The 21,568-nt window shown below is 45.3% G+C and overlaps 1 protein-coding gene across 1 annotated transcript; it reads left to right on the top strand.

Annotated features, from left to right (window-relative positions):
* The first annotated feature begins 135 nt into the window (after positions 1–135).
* Positions 136–21,384, top strand: DSTYK (dual serine/threonine and tyrosine protein kinase). The gene is made up of 13 exons (XM_042827512.1): positions 136–372; positions 5,975–6,360; positions 11,418–12,081; positions 14,018–14,292; positions 14,636–14,719; positions 15,304–15,480; positions 15,726–15,855; positions 16,122–16,278; positions 16,801–16,933; positions 17,232–17,345; positions 17,815–17,929; positions 18,279–18,413; positions 19,433–21,384. Exons 1-13 carry the CDS (start codon positions 144–146, stop codon positions 19,618–19,620), a joined length of 2,787 nt encoding a protein of 928 aa, XP_042683446.1. The 5' UTR covers positions 136–143; the 3' UTR covers positions 19,621–21,384.
* The last annotated feature ends 184 nt before the right edge of the window (positions 21,385–21,568 follow it).

The following is a 21,568-nucleotide window of genomic DNA, read 5'->3' as shown; positions in this document are numbered from 1 at the left end:
GGGGGGGGTGGGAGAAGAGAAGAAGGAGGCACGGCCGCTGTGGGGAGCGCAGTTCCCTCCGGGAGGGGAGGACAGGCCGCAGCCTGGCGGGGCCGGAGCGTCCCCCGCGGTGGGGAGGGGAAAGCGGGACGGACCCGGAGGAGATGGAGGGCGAAGGAGCCCCTTCGTGGCGGGGTGGGTCCGGGGGGCTGATCCGAGAGCTGTGCCGTTCCTTCGGTCATTACAACCGGCACCTGGCGAGGCTGCAGCATAACCTGAGAGAGACCAAGAAGTTCTTCCGCGACGTTAAATATTCCCAAGGGAATCTTTTCGTTTCGGGGGTGGAGATCGGAGAGGGATCCACGAGCGGGGCCGGCGGAACGAGGGATGGAGGTGAGGGGGGCAGGCCTCAGAGTGGGGTCTATTGGAGGGGGGGGGGGGGAGAGTGGGGGCTGTGGGGCTGGGGGGGAGGAGGGATGGGGGAGGGGGCAGAATGGGGCATGAGGGGGGAATAAGGGGTCTGGAGGGGAGGGGGGTTCGAGGAGGTTGCTGAGGGGTTGGTTGGAGTGGACTGGGGAGGTCTGGGGGGGAGTGTTGGGGCCTTGGGGGTGGGATGTGGATGGTGAGGAGCTGGCTGGGGAGGTAGATTGTGGTTTGCTGTTATGGTGTTGTGTTATTGCAGGGTTAAAGGGGCTCTGTGTGTGTGTGTGTGTGTGTGTGTGTGTGTGTGTGTGTGTGTATGGAGATCTGGGCTCATGAGGAGGGTGGTTTGGGTGACTGGTTTCTATAACTCCCTGAGATGAGGTTGGAGTGAGGTGGGGATTGGCCTCTTCTTGCAGCGATCACACAAGAGGTGGTGGCCTTATGTTTTGCCGGGGGAGGCTCTCTTGGATATTGACAGAAATTTTTGCTCTAAAAGAGTCGTCAGGCATTGGCATAGGCTGCCTGGGGAAGTGGAAGCCTGGAACGGTGCAGAACTGTGAAGTTGTAGCATTGAGGGATATGGATCTGCAGGGATGGGTTGGAGAAGGGTTTGATGATCTTAGAGGCCTTTTCCAACCTTTATAATCCCATGGCTTGAGAAGACTTGTGGGCTGCAGCAGGTGGGTCAGGTGTGAGTGAGGGCTGGAAGGTGAGCTGGAGCCTGTGTGGGGTTGGAAGCTGTGGGGTGGGGGCCTGCAAAGTGAAGCACACTGAACTGGTGGCTTTCAGAATGCCCTACATGCATTGCCATTCATCTGCTTGCACTTCATCTGTTAGTGTTGGCAAACATTTGTGAAGTTTGGAGACCTCCTGTCTTGTGCAGAACTTTGTATTCCATAAGACTGTCTTGTGAGAAGAGGTCAGCGTGACATTATATATATAAAGATCTTCTTTATGCATTTCCAAATAGTTCATGAGTCATCTCTGTTGGCTACTTGTCCGTGCTTGTCTTATGCTTACCGTTCTTATTTGAAAGTGTTGTTGAGCTCTTCTGTTGGTCTGTGTCCAAAAAGAAAGTGTTACATATGAACTTTTAGGCTAGAAGTGCCTAGCTTGCTCAAAATTCATCCGACGTGTGTTTGTTTATATATCTTTCAGTGACTTTAAGGAAGGAGGAGCTAGCTTGTTTTGCTCTTTCTGTTGGTCTCAGTGCTCTTTGAGTGGAGCATTCGACAGGAGTCGTTTTTGTTTGGTTGCTTCTTGTAAAATGATGCCAGCCTGATATCAATTGCATATTAAAAGCTCGTAGAGCTTGGAAGATGTGTGTGCACTATTAATTGAATATTCCTGACATGGGATACAGATTTCAGCAGGTGTTCTGCCTGTTTCTGCCACAGAGTGCTTAAAACCTGGTTTTCTAGCACTAACCTTGACCTGGTTTGACTTTGCTACGCCATGTGTTACCAGTTGGCCTTCAAGTATCAGGACTGCAAGAAACACAGACTGCTTTGGAACTTGCTCATGCAAACAGTAATGGCAGTATAGGCTGTGGGTTCAGCATTTCGGATTACAGAGGCTGTGTAACATTTACAACCCTTTGAAACCTAGGGCACTGATAGTGCTTATTGCCTTTGTGCATGAGTAGTCAGCTCTGAATGGAGTTTTTTTCTTGGAAGTTCTAGTTAAATTGTGTGCTTCTAGTACTCTGAAATATGATGCTTACTTTCTCTGGTAATGAGTGTTTTTCCCTGTCTAACACAGGGAGATTATTTTAAGTGTCAGAGGGTTTGCAGGACTCAGTTTGCACAGACTTTAGAATCATTTTTCCTAGAATTTGCCCTGCAAGTGGTTTCAAAGTGAAAGTAGTGTTGACTAAACAGTTCTGAAGTCTTTTTGCAGAGCTGTGCAAAATGTTGGAGCGTGAAATAGGTAGGAAATAGGAAGTGAAATGGACAGGACGCTTGTTGCCTACAGCTGAAGGAGGAAAATAAACAGAGAAAGTAAACTGAGATGTCTTGGAAACAAAACAAATGTGTGAGGGTTTGCTTTTGAGACACACGTGAAACTGGTGTAAGAGTGGAGAAAGGTAAGTGCCCTTTGAATCAACAGAAATCAGCAAGCTAAAGCACAGGCTGGGCAGTGCTGGGTGAAGGCAGCCCCAGGGAGCTGCCAGGCTGGGCTCTACCTGCAGCTGAGCTGGGCAGCCAGGGCTGAGCAATGAGAGGGGCAACCTGTCCCACCTGCTTCTGCTCCAGGAGGATGACAGCAGTGTTTGTCAGGAGTGGATCGTAGTGGTGCAGGTTAAGAAACAGCAACCCTGCCTCTGTACTGCCTGTCTTTTTCTTCATTCTGTGCTCAAAGTAACACCACCTCTTTAACCCAGGATCTGAGTTTGTTCTGTGTGTATTCATTTCAGAAAGCAACCTGAACTGCACCTTTTGTACAGATAACCACAGCACCCCAGCATTCTGGTTGGCAGCACTGGTATCATCTTGAAGTGTGCTTGTCAGGGAAAAGCCCTGGGCTTGGTGGCCTAAAGACTCCATGCATAAATGTGTTTTGGAGGGGGTGAACGTGTTAACCAAAGGTTTTTAGGAGAGTTTTTATCTGATGCTGTATTGACTTGAGAGTATATAGGCTGGTTAAAATGTGACTTCTCCCCATGCTGCTGTGATCCTCAGGTTAGGGCTTGTATTGTGCTGGTGGACATGTAAACATAAGGTGAGCTTTAAGACCAGATAACGTGTGGAGAGGTGGTAGGGAGGCTGTTTGAGAAGAAACTCCTTGAATAGGTCAGGGAAGCTCTGGCCAACGTGCTTTGAGTTGAGCAGAAGGTGAAGCTCGCTGCTGCAGACCAAGATGTTAACGCTGTGAGGAGTGTTTGCTGGCGTGGTCATTAGCTGTGTTTGGCCTGGAATTAACAGCACTGCTGATGGATGTGTGGTGGCTCGTGTAAAGGAGCGTGTTAATTGTAAATCTTGTCATGGTCCAAGCATTCTGCAACGCATGGGCTGCCACGGAACTGGAGGGATTGGGAAGGTGTCAGTGTCTGCAAGGAGCACGAATGTGGCATCAGGAACACCATAAACGAGTCTGGAGATACAGGAGGAGATGGATAAGCGCTGAGGGGTTCTGCAGGTTTGGTAAATACAACTTAAGCTTGTTTTGCCAAGAGTTGGTCTGGATTCTGTGCTGATTCCTGGTGAGAGATCTCCTTGTTTGTGGACAGGCCGCCTTTCATCGCGGGCAGCTGAATGGGATGCACGCGCTTAGGGACTCCCCTGCAGCCTTATTTTTGAAGTGCTTATCACATGTCTCCAAATGACACAGTTTCTGTTACGGCCAGGAGATGCTCACACAGAGATGGGAGCATGGCTGCATCTCCTCAGGGCATCCTAAATCTGTTTTTTTGTTAGGTCAGCAGCTCGGGAGGTTGTTTTTTCCCTATGTCAGTGCCACCGCCTCCTAGGTACACTATGAATCTCTTTATGTCTTGCTTTCATAAGCAGAAATAGCAGTAAGTTCTGTGCAATACAGAATCACAGACAATTGCTCCATGACTGCAGCTTGCTCCAGATTTGAGATCTTAAAAATCTCTGAGTGTGACATGATGTTAAATATCACACGTTTGTTGCTGGTTCTGACTATAGCAAATTTACTTGATGAAGAACACAGGGAGGTTGTGTGTGTGAAGGGAAGAATGATGTGGTATTTATCCATTCTGTGATGCAGTAATTTCAGCTGAAATGATGGATTTCAATCATCTAATTGGCATTAAGTGCATGTAAATGCAGAGGCTGCCCAGAGCAAGGAGTGGGTGAAATCTGCCTGTTTTTCTACAAACCAATGTAAGGAAGATTTCGTGGCCAATCCAACTCCTGATTGTGTTTTGTATCTGAAGAGCAAACTTGAATCCTGGCTGAAATTTCAGTAGATGTAACTGGATCAAAGGAATCCTTATCCTGTAGATGAAGGCATAAGTGTGCTACATGTGGGTTTTCTCTGTCTTTTCTTTGATGCACTGCTTGATTGTGCCCTCTGGTCACTTGATGTGGTCACTCTGCTCTGGTTATGTCTATCAAAAGGCTTGTTTATCAGAGTGGCTTCGAGTCAGACTTCAACCAGAGATGCCTCCATAACCTTTTGTAGGATTTCTTTGTCATGTCAGAGCGCCCACTGTAAGGCCAGCTGAGCTCCTGTGGTCTCTGGGCTGTTGGTTTATGAGGCTCCTAATTTAGATTATTTTCACAGAGTGGAAAGGCATCAAAATGAGGTGCAGAAGAACTGTTGGCTTTATTTGGTTAGCCGTATTGAGGAAGTATCTTGGTATATCAAAGCATCTTGTTTCAGCATCTCCAGTCCCAAGAAAACAATGTTGGGTGCCGGAACATGACTCACTGCAGTTCTTTTAATAGCCCTGGTGAAACAGGACCTTCCCCTACAAAATCCCCACTGGTGCTTCTGTGTTTTGCCATCTGAGCCCATGATGAAATTCATGCTCTTCTTGTTGCTTTGCCCAACCTCAGGGCGGTCATCCTTGTTGGTAGCTCTGAAATTCGGCCATTGTGTTTAGGACTAAATTAGTTGTTTCATTTTTGGGTGCTGTCTGCCTTCAGGTCTGGAGAAATGGGGCCTGCTCTTTGGCTGGGTGGAGCATCAGCTGATGGGGACTCGTGAGACTGAAGGGCAGCAAATGGGGAATTTGTATCCATTTTTTGGTACGACCAGAATTGTTCTGTTGCTATGTGTAAGGTAACACAAAGCTGCTTACACTTCAGCTTAGATGATTGAGCATGAGAAAAGCTGTGTTTAGTACTTCTGAAAGAATTCAGAAGCTGAATTCAATAGGGAGACTGTTTTCCCCAGCATTAATGTAGTAAAAGGCAAACACGAGGAGTTGCACCATCACAGCTAAGAAATCAAACAGCTTGGTTAGTGGGCTGTTGTAGGGATGCTTCCAATGGCAGATGGGGAAGGAGAGCAATTCCAGGGAGTTCTGGCTGCTCTGCAGAAGATGTTCAGCAGTTTCCTTTTACAGCAAAAAACATTGTTTGTGAAATTGGTAAGAATATCTGGCAAGCTGATTTAGTTCAGCTATATGAATGACTCCCTTTGGATGGAAAGGAAAGATGTGTATTGTTAGGTGCAGTCAGAGGAACAAATCTGTTGCTTAATGTGTTTGAGGCTGCAGTGTTCCGTGCTGCAGATGATGTTAGGCCTTTGGTTGTTCAGCCTTGACAGCTGTTTCCTCTTAGCTTTTAGGATCTACCATCCATCTGCCACCACCCTGTTCCAGAGAGCTGTGTAAACTCCTCCTAGGGCAATAGCTGGGGAGAGCAGAGCAAACCTGTTTCATGACTTGCTGTGGACCTCTGTACCGACACAGTGAAAGTGCCACGTTGCTGATGGACGTGAAATTGCTCCAGGACATGAAAGCAAATGCTTGGTGCTCTGTGGGTTTCTTAGCTGGCTGTGGAGCAATGATGTCTGAATGTTGGTGTTCAGCTGCCTTAGAGTTATGAGCCTTACTGTTCAGTCCACCTGTTCTGACTCAGTTTGTACTCAATTTCAGGGCAGAACTTCATTTCCTTCCCTCGCCATGAGGAAGAACACCTCCAGCAGACCGTGAGCTGGCACCCTTGCCTCCTCATTCTTGGCCAGAACTGTAATGCCAAATGCCAGTTACTCAACATACTGCTGGGTGAGAAGCTGCTGCCTACCACCAAAATCAGCAGCGAGGAGAACTGTAAGCGGCGGCGGATCCGTTTCACACATGGGACACAAACACGGGTTAGTCTAGCACTTCCTGAGCAATATGAACTGGTCCACATGATGGCAGCCCACCGAGGACACTGGGACACCATCCCTGAGGAGGACTTAGAGATCCGTGGGGACAGTGAAGATCCTGCTCACCGCATAGCAGAGCTGGAGGTCGTGCTGCCGTACTCGCTGCTAAAGGTAACCGTGTGTCTGCACACAGCTGGCCTTCCTGAACATAAGATGCAGTAAAACTTTGTGATAATGGAAGTCAGTGATGTCAGTGGGAGCTGGAGGTGTTAGAAACGAGGAGGTGGGGCTCTGTTTGCAGTGCTGTGTCTGTCATTGCTTGTACCTCCCCTTGTCCCTTTCCCCAGTGTTTCACTTAGCCGTAAGACATGCTCCTGTCCTGGATGTGTGTGGTTTGGTGCTCAGCAAAAAACTTCAAAGATGAGAGTTGAAGGCTTTTTATGGCTTCCATAAGCATTCTTTGAATAGCAAATCTTACACTGAGCTGTTTTTATTGCAGTGTAATATACGTGGAGCATTGTTTTGGCTGTCAAACATCCACAGTAGATTATTTATTCTTAAATGTAAAGTGCTGAAGTGCAAAGAATCTGATCTGTGTTCGTGCAAGTAAGAGTATAACTTTGTTGTTGAACAGTGATCTATCAAGGTAACTTTTTTCTGGGGCATCTGAATTAAGGCATCATTTCAGCTGGGCACGAAGTGGAGATTCAGTCTGTTTTCCTCAGGCTGAGATGTTTTACAAACCCAGACTACTGTGAAGCCTACCCTTAGTGATGCCAACAAGGCAGTGCTGTGCTGTGGGATGTTTGTGGCCTCCCATACCCACTGCAAGAACAGAAGTGGTGTTTGTAGATGGAACATGAGGCATCAGCACCTTCCTGAAGAGCACCGGATCAGCTGCTGCAAAATAAATGCCTGTTCTGGATCTGCATGTGGAATCCTGCTTTGCTGTTGCATACAGAGTACTTAGCTTTACATTTGTTTTGCCTGTGTATGTTTTTATGTGTCAATTTAGCCGTGCTGCAGTTTACAACCCTCTGTGCATTTACGTTTCCCATGTGAGTGACAAAGATCCCTCTGTCTGGCTTTGGTTATATTTAGGACACTTAGATGAAAACAGCTACTCAGATTAATTTGAAAAGGGTTGGTGAAATAAAACCCTTTTCCAACAGCAGGAGAGGGAGGGTGAATCACAGCTAGCCTCAAGACTGACTCAAAGGATTCCTTACATAAGTTTGAGGGGCTGAAAACAAGAACAAAAATATTTTTTAAGGCTGGTGGGAGGAGGTAGGTGTTTGAGCAGTGAGTTGGGCTGTGATAGTTCCCTATTAACTTAATGGGGTCTGGTGTTCCAGAGAGAGGCTTGCCTTTTTCACCCCTCTAGCTAATGTGTATTTTCCAGGTCTGCCTAGCCTGCACTAAGACAACTGAGATAAAAGACAAAGCCAGCAACCAGCACAAGAGCAGCTGGTCGGGGCCACTGCTTCTGTAATGAGTGGATTTGATGTCTGCAGTAGTAATGGATGAGGCTTTTTGGATATTATGCAAAACTGTGTCTGCAGAAGTACTCTGAAAGCACTTCTGCTTTTTATTAGCTGTGAAATAAGACCAGTGGCCTAATAACATTGGCATGCTTGACAATACCATGATATTCAGTACGGATCTTAAGGGTTTTAGCTTTGCACAGAAACTGGAATTTGGAGGATCTTGCCACCTTTTGGGCAAGAAGGAGGGAATTCAGTCTGAATTTTACCCCACCTGCTGTCTAGGATTCCTGGTTTATCATCTGTTGGCATTTTTTTCCTTTCAACAGCAGAATGCTTGTGTGCTTAATGACAGCCTTACACTCTCAGCATTTGGATGTGAAGAGAACTTGCTGGTGTTTAAGGAAGCTTGCAGACCTTTTGCTATGGGCTCGTGCTGTTTCAGGAGATGAGGACGTTTGTGTGCCGCGTTTGATTTTGGCATTTGAAATCACATTCATTCTGCATAATGGGGGCACTTACCTACCAGGAAAATATCACCAGGATCTGGGGGAATGTTGTAAAATACCACAGGATCTGTGCAGCCTCAACATCTCTTCTGGAAAGACTTAATTGCACAGGCTGGCTTGGGCACCTAGATTACATGCTGCTGTGTTGTGCATCCACTTAGTGCTGAATCACGGTGCAGATGCTTGTTAAATGAAATCTCATTAACCACTGCTGTGGTGAGGAAAGGATACGTTATATGCAAGTTGAGTGTCCATAGATATATGTACACACACACATTTTTTATTTTATGATAAATTGAATATGAATGTATGCTGCTGTGTTGTGAATGTGAATGTAGCACCTTTGGTTTATTCTGCTTTATAACATCTTGATGCCCAGATGCCCTTCTGTTATTACTGAAGGATGTCTTCATCAACAAAAAAGGGCTGAGGAGGAGAGAACTGAGAACTTCATTTCCTTGGGTTGTCTTTGGTGCAAATAGGTTTGTGAACGTGGCTTTTTCTGTGAGCCAGCAGGGAAGGAAAGCATGGGGAAGGTGCTCCATTCCTTGGGGATCACTGTGTTCAGGAATGCATTTAGGTCGTGGGGAATAATCCATCAGGCCAGACAGATTATTAGATTTACTGTGGAAGTAAACAGTTGGCTCTGTCCCTAAATCTTATCAGTTGTGCCTAGAAGCCCAAACAGACTTCTCTGAAGTATTGGTTTTCATCTGGGTGCTGTGGCTGAATGAGAGGAGGGTAGCCAAGCTGAAAGCTTCCTTTTTCTGCCTTCGTTTTGCTTTGTGCTCCGTTCTACTTTCAGTCTCAGGCTGGGAGGCTTTAGCCAGGGCTTGAAGGGGGAGAAGACATTTCAGCTGCTCTGACAAAGCTGGAAAATAAATAAAACTAAAAAAAAAATACAGGATGGTTTTGTGAACTGCAGCAGAAGAACTGAATTTGAGTTTTTGTTGCATTTCTTAAGGTACTGTAGCGATGATTCAGGTCACACTAATTGGTAGCTGTTAAAGTAGGAAAGAATGTGGTTTCATAGCTATGGGGCTGTAATTTTAGAGCACAACCTGCTTAAAATTTGGAAGAATGTGCCCTGATCTCCTCCTTGAGAGCATTTTGGGCTGTGGCACTAATGCAGGAACACGAAAGGCTTCTGTGTTGGCTGAGTTCCTTCCTCCCAGTCTTGGATTACTTCGGGGTGTGCTGAAGTGCTCATCTTCCTCTGTCCATTTCCACTGGAATAACTGAGGGCAGCAGATCCTGAATACATCAGCAGGAAGAAATTATTCTTTCCTCTTGTGGGATCTGTTCTCTGTTTCTAGTTTTGCTGGCTTAGCCATGCATCTTTTATAGGGGAAGAACACTGCTGCTCAGACTTGTTGCATGCATTTTTCTTGCAGGTTTTCTTGAGTTGGCTCTTCCAGCAAAGGTTTAAAAGAAAACCACCAGCAAAAAAACCCCCAAAATGAATTCAAAATAGAATCTAAGGGTATATAAGCACCTCAGGTTAATAAAGAGGCTGAATCACCTCTCATGTATTGTGGTAACTGTCAGACTGCAGTGATTCCCTGACTCTCCTTGCAAGGCACAGCGTTCAGGTGGGCACAGCATGGTGGCCTTCCCTCATCATCTGCTCGGTGTAGGAGCTGGGGTGAGAATCTGACTGGTTTTTGTTTTTATTTTAGGGATATAGGAGGTGGTGGCCATCCTGGCATTGCAGGTCTGAGCCTGTAGATGAACACACAGGCTGTCTATGTGATGTTTCTCTGAAGGTGCCTTTTTGCATTGCTGTTGACATCTGTACCTGTTGAATTATACATTACGTGGAGAGGAATAGCTGCAACTAGGCTGTACACTGAGTGCTGAGTAGGAAGCTGATGTTGAAAAAAGGGCCTTTTGGTTAAGAGAAACGTGGATGGAGTTACTTGACAGCAATCTCATGCTTACAGCTCTGTCAGAAGTGCTCACGAATGTGACCTTATGAGAACCTGCTGGGGAATTGCAGGAATCCAGTGTGAGTCACAGGTTGTCCCATGTGGAAGACTTGATCCTCAGTAGTACGAGGCTGCATGGGCACTAAGTAAGGCATTCATTTAATAATAATAACAGAAAAATGTTGCTAACGATGCTTGGAAAAGCCTGTGATGCCTCTATGGAAACAGAAGGCCCAGTTGCTCTGCACTGTGTTGGTTTTCTGCCTGTCTCCTAGAGACAGCACTGGCTTCCTCCTTTGTTTGTGGCTGGCTGAGTCACATCCTGGGGAGCATCATCCCGCTCTGCTCCAGCCCTGTGCTGGGCAGGTGTGAGCAGCCCAGAGCCCCATCACCATAATGACTTCCTGTTATCACTGGGAGTAAGGGGTAGATGTGGTCAGGTCGTTCATTTTGGTAACTCTGGTGGAGAAAAAACGATGGAGGAATTCTTAATTAGAGCCCGTTGTTGTGAGCTGGGAAGATGGCACTTCAGTTTGTCTTCAGTTCAAAGCCTTCCACATTTCTTTCCTTGTTAAGTCAAGTCACACACACACAATTCTAATGCTGTTCTCATATGCTTGCAGGTGTATGTGTTCCTCCTTTGAACCTTTTCTAGTGAAATTAGTAAGAAAAACACCAGAACTCTAGGCAGCAAGGAAATAAATAAAATCTTTCAGGTATTGGATAGATTTGAAGGATGTTATAAGCAAACTTATCACAGCCATCTGTTCCTCCTCCCCATCCTCTGGCTGCAAACTCTTTGCCATAGGTTGTTGTGCTGCCCTACTCCTGGCAGCTGTGGGCAGTGTAATGCTTCTTGCTGCTGGAAGCTATGTTGAAAACTGACAGCACAAATATCTCCTGGAAGAGCTGCAGATCCTGTAGACATCAGTGGGAGGCTGAGAGTGTATTTACAGGGGGAGGTTGTTGCAAAATGGGAAAGGCATACTCTAGGGAGTAACTGCTGTTCTGTGATAGTGGTTCTGTGGGAAACTTGTTGTAAGTTTTGTTCTGGATCAGGCTAAAATGCAGGAAAACAGTGCAGGTACACAGTGAGAGTTCTGGAGTCAGTGGGCACTGATTGATTCCAGACTGCATCCCTGCTGCTGTGCACTCATTGGTTTTACAGGTGGGTTTGAAGTAAGCGTTCTAAAGGGTGCAGATGTTTCTGTTTTGCACTTTGTGAATGAATTACAGTGCATTCTTGCCTCATTGCTGCTAAAAAGGACCTGCACACAACTATCTTTTTTAACCTTCTTACTTGTCAGGAGGTGGATGTTGTGGTAGCGCCGTGTCGTGGATTCCAGTCTGCTGAAGCCACCCTGGGAGAGTACATGAACCAGGTCTTGCTTGTTGTCATCTTTGCCATCAGCGAGGCTGAACTTTCTTCATCAGATGAGAATGAACTGCGTGAAATCAAAGAGAAATTCTCTTTGCCCATTTTCTTCTTCAAGGTGCCAGAGTCAGGAGTTGAGCTGATCTCTCCTAAAAAAACTGGTAACGAAAAGTCCTCTCTTTACTGCCAGCTGATGGACTTGGAGTACCTGAGCACCAACCACTGCAGCTGCGGGGCGCCCAGCCCTGATGCTGATGCCCAAAGCATGCTGGTGGAGCAGCTGGAGAAGCTCCGTCTCCTAAGCACTTTTTCCAGGCAGGTGCTGCAGAGGCATCTCGTGGAAGCAGCCACCAGTTTAAACGAGGTTCACTGCCGTTGCCTCAACATCTTCATCAACCAGGCTTTCGACATGCAGCGGGACCTGCAGATCACCCCCAAGAGGCTGGAGTACACCCGCAGGAAGGAGAACGAGCTCTACGAGTCCCTGATGAACATTGCCAACCGAAAACAGGAGGAGATGAAGGACATGATCGTGGAGACTCTTAGCAGCATGAAAGAAGAGCTCTTGGAAGATGCTGCTAATATGGAATTCAAAGGTAAACTGCTGGCGGGAGAGCGATTGGAGCAAAGTGGTTGGGGATGTTAATCAGAGTAACAGAGCGATGGAGTAACAGTTGATGTCTCCTATGGGATAACTGATAGGAGTCTAGACTGCAAGCCAATTCAGACCTAGTACACAAAGGATTTGTTTCTGTAGTAGAAAGCACTGCTCTTAAATCTGAGGCTTGAAAATATTAAGTTTTATATTTCTTATGAACCAAGCACTTTTTTCCATTCTAGCTTGCTGGGCAGGATATTTTATCTGTTTTAATTCCCTCTTGTGCAGAAGAAGAAAATGTCTCAGCTTCACTTCAGAAGGTGTGTTGGGACTTGGGAATAGGTCTGTCCTAAGATAAAAAGCTGAATTTTAACAGTGAAGACTTGATTTTTTTTTTGTCATTTTTGCTTGATTTCTTTGAGAGATCTGCATTACTCTTTGGAGTATAGACCCTCCTAAAATGAAACCCTTTCAGATAGCTAAGGTTTTCCTTCAAAAACTTTAATGCACTGTTCTCCTGAGGCTGCACTTGGCCTTTGGTGTGTGCTTTTGGGAAATGTGGGAATCCTCACTGCATCTTACAGTACCAGAGTCTCCAAGAAAAGGAAAACAAGCTGGGGGAACACAGATCTGTGTAAGCTGTGTGAGGGCTGAGGTGCTAACCACTTCTTGTCTCCAGGTATACAGGGCTTGTCATAGATTTCAAAGGGACAATTTGTGCACTGATGCTCTGCAGCTTTTTTCTCTTCTGCTTACGAAGCAGGGGCTTAATATATCATTTCTCTTCAAAGGAAAAGCAGTTCACTGGGCTGATAAGGAAAGAGATTTGTACTCCAAGTCAAAAACAACTCTGAGCTATTGACGTAGAATTGGAGTGATCTGATGAGATGTGAGAGGCCAAAACTCCAGATAACTTTGATTTATTTTCTCTGAATTTCAAACTGGAATGTTGTGTCCCGGGAGGAAGAGGAGAAATGAAGAATTGTTTATGCTGCGGGTTAGGATGTGGATGTTTGTGCTTCTGGAGGTGGGAAATGGATAAGATCCTCCCTGTTTGTTGAAATGTTTGCTTGGTGTGAAAATGTCCTCCTCAAAGAGCTTGTTCTGACTGCAGCATGAGGTTATTTGCATTCGGGGGGGAAAAAAAAGGCATGTGCTAAATGTACAGTTGTTAATTCTCTCCGTTTAATGATGCTGTTACTCCACAGACAGGCAAAAATCATTTCTGGTATTCAGTTTGTCCCATTAGAAGAGATACCCACTTACACAGAGTTGAAGCACAGCACAAGAAAGCACTGGCTTCCTCGTTTATATCCACAAATAACCAACAATGGTGTTCTATTAGGAGTGAAGCATCTTGCTGGCTCTCAGTATTTGCAGTGCTATCTTAGAAGGAGGATGGTGTTACTTTGAGGAGCTAATGCCATCTGCTGATCACGGATTGGTTTTTAGTCTGGGCTGTTGGCCAAAATCCAGAGACAAATCTTCCGCTCCTCATAGTAACGTAACACTCTTTGGCCTGGTTGCAGTGCACTGTGTGTGATTGCTCTGTATTTGTTTGAAAACACTAAGAGTTGATCAACCTTTCCAAGGTTAGAGGAGAAAAACCATCACGTAACCACCATTACTTCCTAACATCTGATGTTCAGCAGTGCTTGTTGCTTGCAGAGTCTGCTGACTTGCACTTCTCTGTTGTTTCTTTGCCTCACTTAAAATGGTGCTGGCTTCAGGTTGCTTTATCTGGGTCTGAAGCAAATGATGTACCTCTGCAGGAGCAGAACAGTGGAAAAAAGTGCCTTTGGAGCAGAAGCTGCCCGGAGCGGTGTTGTGCTGTAGCTGTTTTGCAGAGCATTCACAGCAGCTCTCTGTAGCCCTTGGTGCAGTGGTGTTATGCCGAGTACAGAAGATGCCTCTTTTCTTTTTCTTCCATGCAGATATCATAATTCCTGAGAACGGGGAACCTGTGAGCTCCAAGGACATCAAGTGTTGTATTAAACAAATCCAGGAACTGATTATTTCTCGGTTAAACCAAGCAGTTGCCAACAAGTTAATTAGTTCAGTGGACTATCTGCGAGAGAGCTTTGTAGGTACTCTGGAGAGATGCCTGAAGAGCCTGGAGGAGTCCTGGGAGGTTTCAGTCCACCCTGCGAGGAGTTTGGAGAAGTCAAAGGATGTTTCTGTACACATCACAAGCAATTATCTCAAGCAGGTACGGGGGCTCAGCTGGCAAATAGGACACCAGGATGTTCTAGTTTCTTTTACTCTGACACTGCAAGGGTGGGAGGAAATGGAGAGCTGGGGGGAGCACAGCTTTGAGACACCTGGTAGAGCCTGGGTTATTAAGGGAGGTGCTAAAACTTGGTTCTTAAATTGTCACTTGCAGGCCTAGCACTTACCCTTCCTAAATCTGTATGGAGTGATTAACTTGCAGTCCAGAAACACTTAGGAGCTTAATAAAAAATCAATGATTTGAATCAAGTGAATTCCATCCTTTATTTTCCCATTTTACCGTGTGCACAGCTTGCAAAGTTCATCTTTCCCCTGCTTTCCAGATACTGAATGCAGCCTATCATGTTGAAGTCACATTCCACTCTGGCTCAACGGTAACCAGGATGCTGTGGGAACAGATCAAACAGGTTTGCTTATCTCTGTTACTCCTAGTAGGCATTATTGTGTAGTGAGGTGTTTTTCAGAGCAAAATACTTGAATATGTCTGGCTGCCCTCTAAATTTAGACTCTGGGCATTTGCCTTGGAAAGCTACTGCTTTCTCTCTGCATTGTGAGTATAGTTTATTCCTGGGAATGCCAATATTTAATTTAAAACAAATGCCTCTTTAATATTGTTTCCTTCTGTTCTGAAACAGCAAAGGAATGAAGAGTATTTTGAAACATTTGCTGTTTGTATTTTGGATAATTGCCTTGATTTATTTTTTTTTTCTTGTGCTTTGCAAAGTCTTGATTCAGTTCAGTTCACTGTTCTCCATCTAAGCAGGCTAGACTGCCTTGGGTCTTTGTTTTAGCTTTGTCTTCATGCATGCTTCACAAGTCTCTGCTCCAATAGCTGTCGGTGACCTGTACTGCCTTCTCTATCTTGAGTTCCTTCTATGGGTGACTGAGAGGAATGTGAGTTTTCCCCAAATAGTTGCAATGTGGACTGAGTGGTAACAAACCTCCAGATTTGTTTTGCTTATTTCTGGTTTTTTTTTTTTCTTTTTACTAGATAATCCAACGGATTACATGGGTCAGCCCACCTGCCATCACCAGTGACTGGAAGAGGAAAGTTGCTCAGGATGCTATTGAGAGCCTCAGTGCATCCAAGTTAGCCAAGAGCATTTGCAGCCAGTTCAGGACCAGGCTGAACAGTTCCCATGAAGCTTTTGCAGCTTCCCTGCGGCAGGTGAGTATGAGGAGATGTGAAGGAGAGCTTTCCAAGGGTGGCAATGCACAAAACAAGAAGACTTTTAATTGTTGAAAGAGCAATCTGTGCAGTTAGTGCTGCTGTTGTGAAGGTGGTAGAGCTGATGTGAGCGTCTTGGTACAAGATCCTACTTTTAGAGATGCTTTAAGGAGGATCCTCGGCCCTGTTACTCTGAGGGCTTTACACCAGGCAGGATGACAGTGCATGGGTGATATCTCTTGCAGTTAGAAGATGGCCATTCTGGCAGGCTGGAGAAAACAGAAGACCTGTGGCTGAAGGTGAGGAAGGATCACGCCCCTCGGCTGGCACGACTGTCGTTGGAGAGCAGGTCCCTGCAGGATGTGCTGTTACATGGTGAGCAATGCTTCATGTTCTGCGTTCTGTTCTGTGCCTTCCTACTTCTGAAGCAGTCAGTGGGTGGAAAGGGGTGGGAGGCACCGTTCTGCTTTGCACTTCAGTGCTGCAGTGAGCCTCCATCTGACATGTACTGAGTACCTCGAGTTGCGCAGCTCCTAGCCTGCGAAAAGCGCTGGCCTACCAGCCTGAGAGCATGCTTTGTATGTAGCAGGAAGGAGTAAACATGCTTTGATTTCTGATTAAAAGGATATTATGCCTTACAGGCAAACCAAAGTTGGGCCGTGAGCTGGGCCGAGGACAGTATGGCGTGGTCTATCTGTGTGACAGCTGGGGAGGGCACTTCCCCTGTGCACTGAAATCTGTTGTTCCTCCAGATGAGAAGCACTGGAATGACCTTGCACTTGAGTTTCACTATATGAGGTATATTTCACAAGTGTTTTTCTTCATTCCTTATGGATGTCCTTAAATTCACTGCTACAGACGACCACTATTTGCATAGGCAGAATCTTGTTTGCTGTTTTTCTACTTTGCACTCAGTGCATTGACCTCTTGAAATGCTAAGCTGCAGTTTCTAGCAGATGCAAGACAGCTTCTCAGTCTCCATGCAAAAATGTGACAGGCACAGAATGGTGGGCAGGCAAGCTCTTTCCTGTCTTAATTTGATTCCCTGGTGTCTGCACTGTTCAAGTGCTTGCTGATTTTCAGTTAATTAGAATTAATGGAGTATGATAGCAAGCAGTTCTTCCTTCCCTGATTTCTGGTGTTGAATCAGTCCTTCTTTTCCAGTCTCTGTCCTTTCTGAGGTAACTGGCCTACTGTATCTTACTTCTGTAGTACTGAAGCTACAGCCATTGGTCACTTTTCCTCTAGAAGGTGAGGTTTGGCCTGGGGTGCAGGGAAGAATGGAAGAATGGTCACCTTTCTGTGCTCAACTTCCTCCAGGTCTCTGCAGTCACACGAGCGGCTCGTGCACCTCCATGGCTCTGTGATAGATTATGGCTATGGAGGAGGCTCCAGCATTGCTGTCCTACTGATAATGGAACGGTTGCACAGAGACCTCTATACAGGACTGAAGGTAACAGCAGTCTGTGTATTTGCCTTTTTATGTATTCATTAATAAGAGTGTGATGTGGCTACAGAAACATCCTTACTGGCGTTCAGGGGGTGGTAAACAAGACTACTGGTTCTCAGCCTGGTCTAAGTATTGCATTGGGAAAGTAGTAACAGTAGCTCCTGTTTCTGTTGCTGGAATTCTTTTTCTTTATTCAAGAGGATGATCTTGCAAGAGTTAGAATTGAATTTCAGTATTTTCTTGGTGAATAAGAGTAAGCATAACTTCTTGTAGGAACCAAGTCTGTGTGTTTATTTTGCAGGCTGGGCTAGAATTAGAAACACGATTACAGATTGCCTTGGATGTGGTTGAAGGCATCCGTTATCTTCACAGTCAGGGACTTGTGCACCGGGATATCAAACTTAAGAATGTCTTGGTAAGGAAAACTTTTGTGTCTGACTGATTTCAAAGTCTTTTTGGACTCCCTTTAAGCAGGAGGGGAAGCGTGCTATAAATGCCACTGCTTACTTGATACAGAATCTTTTAACTTGTGATGTCATCAGCAACATCTGGCCTTGCAGCGGGGCTTCCCCAACTCTGTTTCAGTCAGGATGGGGGAAGGGAGTGGTGGAGGCTCACCTGAAGGTACAGAGCATGAGCTAGCAGTAAGACTTCCATTGCTTAGCCTTATTAAACCCAAACCACACCCTGTAGAGGACAAGTGAAGGTGTGTTTTGTTGCTGAGCTTACCTAGGTCATGTTCATGAGCAGCCAAGCCATCAGGGAAGCCTCCTTAAGAACAAACCTTCGATCCTTCAAACACCAATCGAAACCATAATAATAAAAAGCAGTAATAAAACTGAGAATTGTGATTCACAGCTGTCTGTGTGTGAATTCCTCTACAGCTTGACAAAAAGAATCGAGCCAAAATCACTGACTTGGGGTTCTGCAAACCAGAAGCCATGATGTCTGGCAGTATTGTAGGCACACCTATTCATATGGCTCCCGAACTTTTCACAGGTATGCATGCTGACTGAATCCACTGCTGTCTCACTCTGGCTTGAATTTTGAAAGCCATTATGCTAAATTAATCCATCAACTTTCTCACGAAGGGAAAAATAATAACTTCAAAATAAAATAAAATAAAATCAGAGGACCGCATGCTTACAGTGCATCGTATGAGTTGGGTTTTGTGCATCTCAAATCTTTGCTTACATGGAAGAACTGTGATTCAGAAACATTACTGAAATGGTTAACACTCATTGGAAAGTGAAGCTGCATTTAATTTGGAAAGTATTATTCAGGTGGTTCTTGCTGCTAACACTGAAATACTTGTTTGCCCTGCTGATGAAATGTGTTTTTGTCACAGGAAAATACGATAACTCAGTGGATGTTTATGCATTTGGCATTCTGTTTTGGTACATTTGTTCGGGACACGTGAAGTTGCCAGAGGCTTTTGAGAGATGTGCAAGCAAAGATCACCTTTGGAACAACGTTAGGAGAGGTAGGAATGGCTTATGTTGAACTCTGGGTGATGCTTTGTGCTTGTGTAAGATTTGAGAGAGGAGGAAATAATTGTCCTCTTGTAACTGAAAGGTAAGAATGCAAGTTGTTGTCACTGACTGCTTAAAGACTGACATTTGTAACTAAATTTGGGCATATTCTACTGAAAATCTAACAAATCAGCAGGGATGAAATGAGCAGGCTTTCAGTTCCCTCCTGTGACACTGTGGCAAGAAGGTGGTTGTGCTAACTAACAAACCATGTAAACCCTGTGTACAATATTTATGATGGAAGCTGGATGCCAGAATTAGCCAACCACTGCATGATCCCTTCAGGAATGCTTAATCTCTTGCAATTTCTGGAGGCCCTGGTGATCTGTACGTTCACATGTTGAATATGCAGCATGCTGGGAAAGCTGTCACAGGGTTGGATGTTATGTGACAGATTGGCAGCTGTTCCCCAAAATCTAAACTTACTCTCATTTATACCTCAGTAGGTTTAGCACAGAACTGTATTTTGTGGTAGCTTCACCCTTAGTGCTGCATCACAGGATCAGGATGTTGTACTACTTTGTGTCCTGAGTTGCTGTCCATATAATCTCTGCCCTTCTCATGTGAAAAAGATTAATTCAGATGACTGAGGTTTGTGTTTGGTCAAAAGGCTGCACTCACTGCTGCTTCTCAAGAACTTGCTCCCCAAAATACCATTGAGAGTGTATTTGGGGGGTGATGGGAAGGACACATTTCTTTTTTATTGGGGAGAGTATTCATTTTGCTCCCAAATAATCACGAAGAGGAGGCTGCAGTGAAATCCTGGCCGTCCTCTGGAAGGCTGTGGGCTCCTGATGGACTCCAGCAACGCTCCCAGGGCTGACTCAGGAGCCTTGCTGCAATGTAAACCTTTATCAGTAGCATTAAACAGTCCGCTTTGGTCGCTTCAACCTGCACCAAAGTAATGGACATCAGACACAGAGGTGCTGTCCTGTGTGATGGTGACTGGGGGTCCCTTTCTGTTTCCCAGGAGTTCGCCCAGAGCGCCTTCCTGTGTTTGATGAGGAATGCTGGCAGCTGATGGAAGCCTGTTGGGATGGAGATTCCTCCCAGCGCCCTCTCTTGGGGATTGTCCAACCTATGCTGCAGGGGATCATGGACAGGCTCTGCAAGTCGAGCTCTGAGCACCCAAATAAAGGGTTGGATGACTCAACTTGAAAAGGAAGAGCGGAAGGAATTTTGAATTGTGGGAGAATTCTGAACCCCTAACTCTGCAGATGGCTTCTTCAGATGCAGCTCTTTGTGGCTAACATGAGCGGGACAGGTAACAGCAACCAGAAGATTGCTCGTAGAGGTGAGACCTTGGGGATGTTCCATCTCGAGCAGCAGCCAGAGACATCTCCCCAGCACACCCCATTGATGCTAGTTTCCCTGCTGCAGCTTTTATTACGGAGTTGTGCGAGTACGATGGGAAAAAAAGAATCCACTCCCCTGAACTGAAAGGGATTTTTTGCCGATCCCACGCCAACACCAATCAAACAAAAGCATCCTGTGTGCTTGGGTAGCATCTGCGTTGCTAGGAATTGATTGCGACAGTCTTTACTGAGTAAAGTAACAGCTCTCTTCCCATGAACTGATGGTCCTCGGTGGCCTTCAGTCCACACATAACTCTATCCCAATCACTGAGATTGGCACCAATTACCGTGCGGTCAGAGGAAAGAGAAAGTAGAGGCTTTAGGCTAGAAGGTGTTCAGAAGCTGAGAGGATCTGTGTCTGTATTAGCTTCGTGCAACACTCCAAATGTTTACATTGACAGGAGCAAAGCTTCCATGTTTTACCTAAGGGGGATTATCTACTGTTCCACTGCAGTTAAAAGACCCCAAGTTATAAGCTATTTATCTCTTGTGAACCCTTCACCTCTTAGTTCTGTAAAACAAACTCTTATCTGCTAGTTTTGGTTCATAATGGTTATCTGAATGTCTGAAGAAACCTGACCTTTCTTTTCACAGTCTTCTGGTAAAATGGAAGACTGCTCAGATTGCATAGCGCAGAACCTTAAAGTCATTACATCTAATGACTGTCCGTGGGGAAAATGCCAATTCATTTTAATTCCATTTGGGGCTCGAATTAGTTGTGATGGCAAAGACAGTTTTAAATTGTACTAATTATGACAGACTTTTTTTTTTTAAAAAAAAAGAAGAGGTTTCTTCAGCTTTTATATAATTTCACGTGCTTGGTGAGAACGTAGTCAAGGGAAAACAGGTCATGCACTCTTCCTCAGTAGCTTTTGTGTGTCCATTCATCTGATTGCTTCACTCTGGGGTCTCTAATTTGGCTCTGTTGGTGCCCTCATGAAGTGGCTCACTCTCAAATGTTCTTGCCCCCGTGTCTTTTGCATTTCTGGGCAGCAAACCTGTGGGGTGGAGGCTGAGATTAGAAACTGCACCTTGTTTACTGCATGAGGAAATAGAGTGGGCAAGTTGTCACTAAGTTTCCTCTTCTTCCCAGCTGCAGGGGATGGGCACCCAATGGCTTTGTTTCCCAGGGAAGCTGGCATAGTGCATCCAGAACTGTAGGCACGTGGAATTACTGCACCTTGTTGCTGGAATTTATTGGCTAGTACATAACAAAATTACAACTGATAATCTGCTTGTTAAACAGCTTGAGCAAAGGAAAGGGATACGTAATCCTGCAGTAGTAGTTTAGTTTAACTCTTTCCTTCTTTGTGCAATAGACAGACTTAATGCTTTTTTATATTAAAAAAACAACTTTTTTTTTACTTGCCTGCACACGTTGTAAGCATTTTCCAGTCTGTGATGGCATTAACAATGTGGCTCTATACAGACACATCTATGGCTGCTCCAGCTGAAGGTGCAGCAGCCAAAACTGCATCTGCAGAAGAACAAATGCTTTTCCAAAGTAGAATTGCTGGGCATCGCCCTGCCCTGATGCACGTTCATGCCACCCATGACACTAATAGTATTAACTTAATAGTAAAGGTACTGTGCGTGGTGGTTATAACCTTATTTAAAACAAGGAGAGTCAAGGTCAGTCTCTTGCAATTAATAGATATAACTTGTGTAAATAAATGTGTGAATAAAACTTAAATCTCTGTATATGCAATTCTAGAAACTTCTTGTATAGCTTCCCCCACATAGCCATTCCC

Source organism: Centrocercus urophasianus, unplaced genomic scaffold, assembly GCF_019232065.1.
Source record: "Centrocercus urophasianus isolate 14NV4802_14NV808 unplaced genomic scaffold, USGS_Curo_1.0 seq_285, whole genome shotgun sequence".
In the NCBI taxonomy this organism is placed as follows: domain Eukaryota; kingdom Metazoa; phylum Chordata; class Aves; order Galliformes; family Phasianidae; genus Centrocercus; species Centrocercus urophasianus.
This window is presented reverse-complemented; position numbering and strand designations above follow the sequence as displayed.